This window comes from Sinocyclocheilus rhinocerous, unplaced genomic scaffold (assembly GCF_001515625.1).
Source record: "Sinocyclocheilus rhinocerous isolate Xijiao unplaced genomic scaffold, SAMN03320098_v1.1 scaffold615, whole genome shotgun sequence".
Lineage (NCBI taxonomy): Eukaryota > Metazoa > Chordata > Actinopteri > Cypriniformes > Cyprinidae > Sinocyclocheilus > Sinocyclocheilus rhinocerous.
In genome coordinates this window covers 1,154,581-1,157,804 of record NW_015631049.1, presented here as the reverse complement: position 1 = coordinate 1,157,804, position 3,224 = coordinate 1,154,581, and the positions used below count along the sequence as shown (strand labels likewise).

Below are 3,224 nucleotides of genomic sequence, written 5' to 3'. Positions count from 1 at the left end.
CGGTTCACTAAGAAGAACCGGTTAAATTGAACGATTCGTTCGCGAACCGGTCATCACTAGTCCAAAGCCACGCCCCCTGAACGCACACAGATCAGACGACCAGAGACAACATTACTACAATACATCATGTGTTCTTCACCGGTGAGAAAACTTTATAGCACAGTTAGTAAAAGTACTACAACACCAGGAAGGAAGGTCAGGTTGTTGATTTTTGCCTGCCATTCTCGCTCTTTTTTTTTTTTTTTTTAGAAATTTACTTCACGAAACACGAAAAGTACAAATCAGCCAGATCTCCAGCTGTGTGTGTTCGTTTGTGTGCCACCCTTGACCTGACTGGACTGACGCCATGTTTTGGACGCTCCTCCTGGCTTTGATCCTACTGCTGTTGCTCCAGGCACAGCTGCTTGTTTGTCTGCATGAACTCCGAGCCTCTCTGACCTCAGTGACTTCAGCGACCCCTTCTGGAAGTTCCAATGCCTCAGCTTTGCAACGTCTGCCAGGAGCCATAATCATCGGGGTGCGCAAAGGAGGCACCAGGGCTCTGCTGGAGATGCTCAACCTCCATCCAGATGTGGAAGTAGCCAAGAACGAGATCCACTACTTCAACCTGGATGAAAATTTTCGGAAGGGTCTGGACTGGTATCGCGCCCAGATGCCCGTCACTCTCCCTGGGCAGCTGACGGTGGAAAAGACCCCTGGCTACTTCACAGCACCACTGGCCCCAAAGAGGATATGGGCCACGAATCCAGCTGTGAAACTGCTGCTGATCGTTCGTGACCCAGCAGAGAGACTTGTATCAGACTACACACAAGTTCTCCACAACCGAATTCAGCAAAACAAGCCATATCAGCCACTCGAAGAGCTGCTATTATCACAAGAACACATCAACCCCAAATACAAAGCCCTTCAGAGGAGCTTTTACTACCAGCACCTTGCCAGATGGTTGGAGCTTTTTTCCAGAGAGCAGATGCACATTGTGGATGGAGAGGCACTGATTCAGAATCCGTTTCCTGAGCTGCAGAAGGCGGAGACGTTTTTGGAACTTCCACCTCGGATAAAGCCGGATAATTTCTACTTTAACGTCACTAAGGGCTTTTATTGTATGCTGTCTGCGGGACACGACAAGTGCCTGGATGAGTCTAAAGGAAGACCACATGCACCACTTAGCAGCGAGGCTTTCCAGAAGCTTTGTCGTTACCTGCGAGTTCCCAATCAAATCTTTTTCAGAATGGTGGGACAGAGGTTTGACTGGTGCTAAAGACAGCCGAAAAATTATTGACAGCTCTTACAGAGACTGAGAATGGGATTTAAACTACTACTGAAACCCCATTTTGTGAAAATGTTCTAAGATTGTCAAAGGAATGTGGTTAAAAATGACAGCAACCAGTTTGCAAGAGGGCCAAGCAAAGAGACCAGAGCCAAAAACTGTTCTGAACGCTAATACATCTAGCCCACAGTTTGTCTTCTGTGAAAAAATAGAATAGATCTGCAGGACTTCATGTGCTTTAAAAACTCTTTGGACCACTTTTGACTCCAAAAGTCTCAGTTCAAACAGACTATTGAATTGGTGAAAGTGAGATTGAAAAGATCGGCAAAGTCCAAGTTACTGAAGACACTTGAAAACTTGGTTTTCTCTAATAGAAAATAAAGATGGAATGTGGATAGACACCAAGAATTGCATATAAGTAAAATAAAAAAGAAAATGTTACTTCCAGTGGTACTTGAAGCATTGAACAAAAATACTTTGCCAGATGTAATTATTGTAGTCTAATCATTTAATTCTCATGTTTAATCTACTAATTTGTACTTTAAGATTTTATTTTAATTTTTGAATAGAAATGTCTATTTTTAAATTAATTGGTTCTTTAAATGAATGAGATATTTCATAATGTCTTAAGTTAATGCACTACAAAATTGTTTTATATTCAATAAATATGTGTACATAAAACACCTGTACATCTAAAACACTGACAATGTTTTCAACACCTCGATCAAAATCAATTTCACTATACACAAATGTCTCTGTTACTTTATGCAGTCTTTTTTTAAATGTTTCCAGCCCTTAATTTCAGGAGGCCTTTTGACAGTACGATAATGAAAACTTGTGCTGCTCAGTATCTTTTTCTGCTGTTGTTATGGCTACTGATGTAACTACATTCTACATCTCATTTAAGTGTACGTGATTTTAAACATATCGATTTTTAAACATACTTCCTAAGCTTCCTAAGGGTTAAACATTTTAATGGCTACAAAACGACTGATCCACCTTTTAAGAGTCTGCCTACATTTCCTACATTTACTGTCACTACGCTCTATGGTCAATATAAGATAAACCACAAATGAAAAATAATACAGACAACTTTCATATGTTAGAAACAGAAGTTGCTCTTGGCATACAACTTACATGTATACATCTTCAAAGGCAGTGAAGCCTGGAGTTTTGCCATTTGAATCTCTTGCGATATGAACAGGTAAGGATCCTGTAGATGTCGTCAACAGATGTCCGTTGTCCGATAGGTGGCAGTGTTTCATCTGATATGTATAACAGGAACGTCATAAAAACAGCAGAACCAGGTGATTTGAACTTAAAATACAACTTGTGACATACGTCAAAACGTTAATGAAATTTAAAAGTACACTAAGTAACTTGTCTGCTTAAAAACACATAAACAGAAAGAAATAGTTTGAATGTTTAAAACTATTAAAGGCTTAGAGAAATCGATTTTTACAGTAGATAAGACAGGTCCTCCTTCATTGTTGACAATATTTTGAGATCACGTGACGAGCCAACGGAAGCCTTAAGAGGCCATGCATTAGCGAAGGGTGCTTCCCTTAAGAGAACACTATGCATTTTATGATAAATTAACGTTAATGAAATTTAAAAGTACACTAAGTAACTTGTCTGCTTAAAAACACATAAACAGAAAGAAATAGTTTGAATGTTTAAAACTATTAAAGGCTTAGAGAAATCGATTTTTACAGTAGATAAGACAGGTCCTCCTTCATTGTTGACAATATTTTGAGATCACGTGACGAGCCAACGGAAACCTTAAGAGGCCATGCATTAGCGAAAGGTGCTTCCCTTAAGAGAACACTATGCATTTTATGATCAGAGTTGGGCAAGTTACTTCCAAAATGTAATGCGTTATATATTACTAGTTACTGTCTTTTGAAAGTAATTAGTTACATTACAATATTACTGTCTCTGAATTGTAATGCGTTAC

The 3,224-nt window shown here is 39.4% G+C and overlaps 1 protein-coding gene across 1 annotated transcript; it reads left to right on the top strand.

Moving 5' to 3' along the window:
• The first annotated feature begins 256 nt into the window (after positions 1-256).
• Positions 257-1,457, top strand: LOC107741295 (heparan sulfate glucosamine 3-O-sulfotransferase 1-like). The gene has a single exon (XM_016553990.1). It carries the CDS (start codon positions 347-349, stop codon positions 1,256-1,258), a length of 912 nt encoding a protein of 303 aa, XP_016409476.1. The 5' UTR covers positions 257-346; the 3' UTR covers positions 1,259-1,457.
• The last annotated feature ends 1,767 nt before the right edge of the window (positions 1,458-3,224 follow it).

Excerpts from the sequence above, each read along its gene's own strand:
- LOC107741295 (XM_016553990.1), top strand. The coding sequence starts at position 347 with ATGTTTTGGACGCTCCTCCTGGCTTTGATCCTACTGCTGTTGCTCCAG.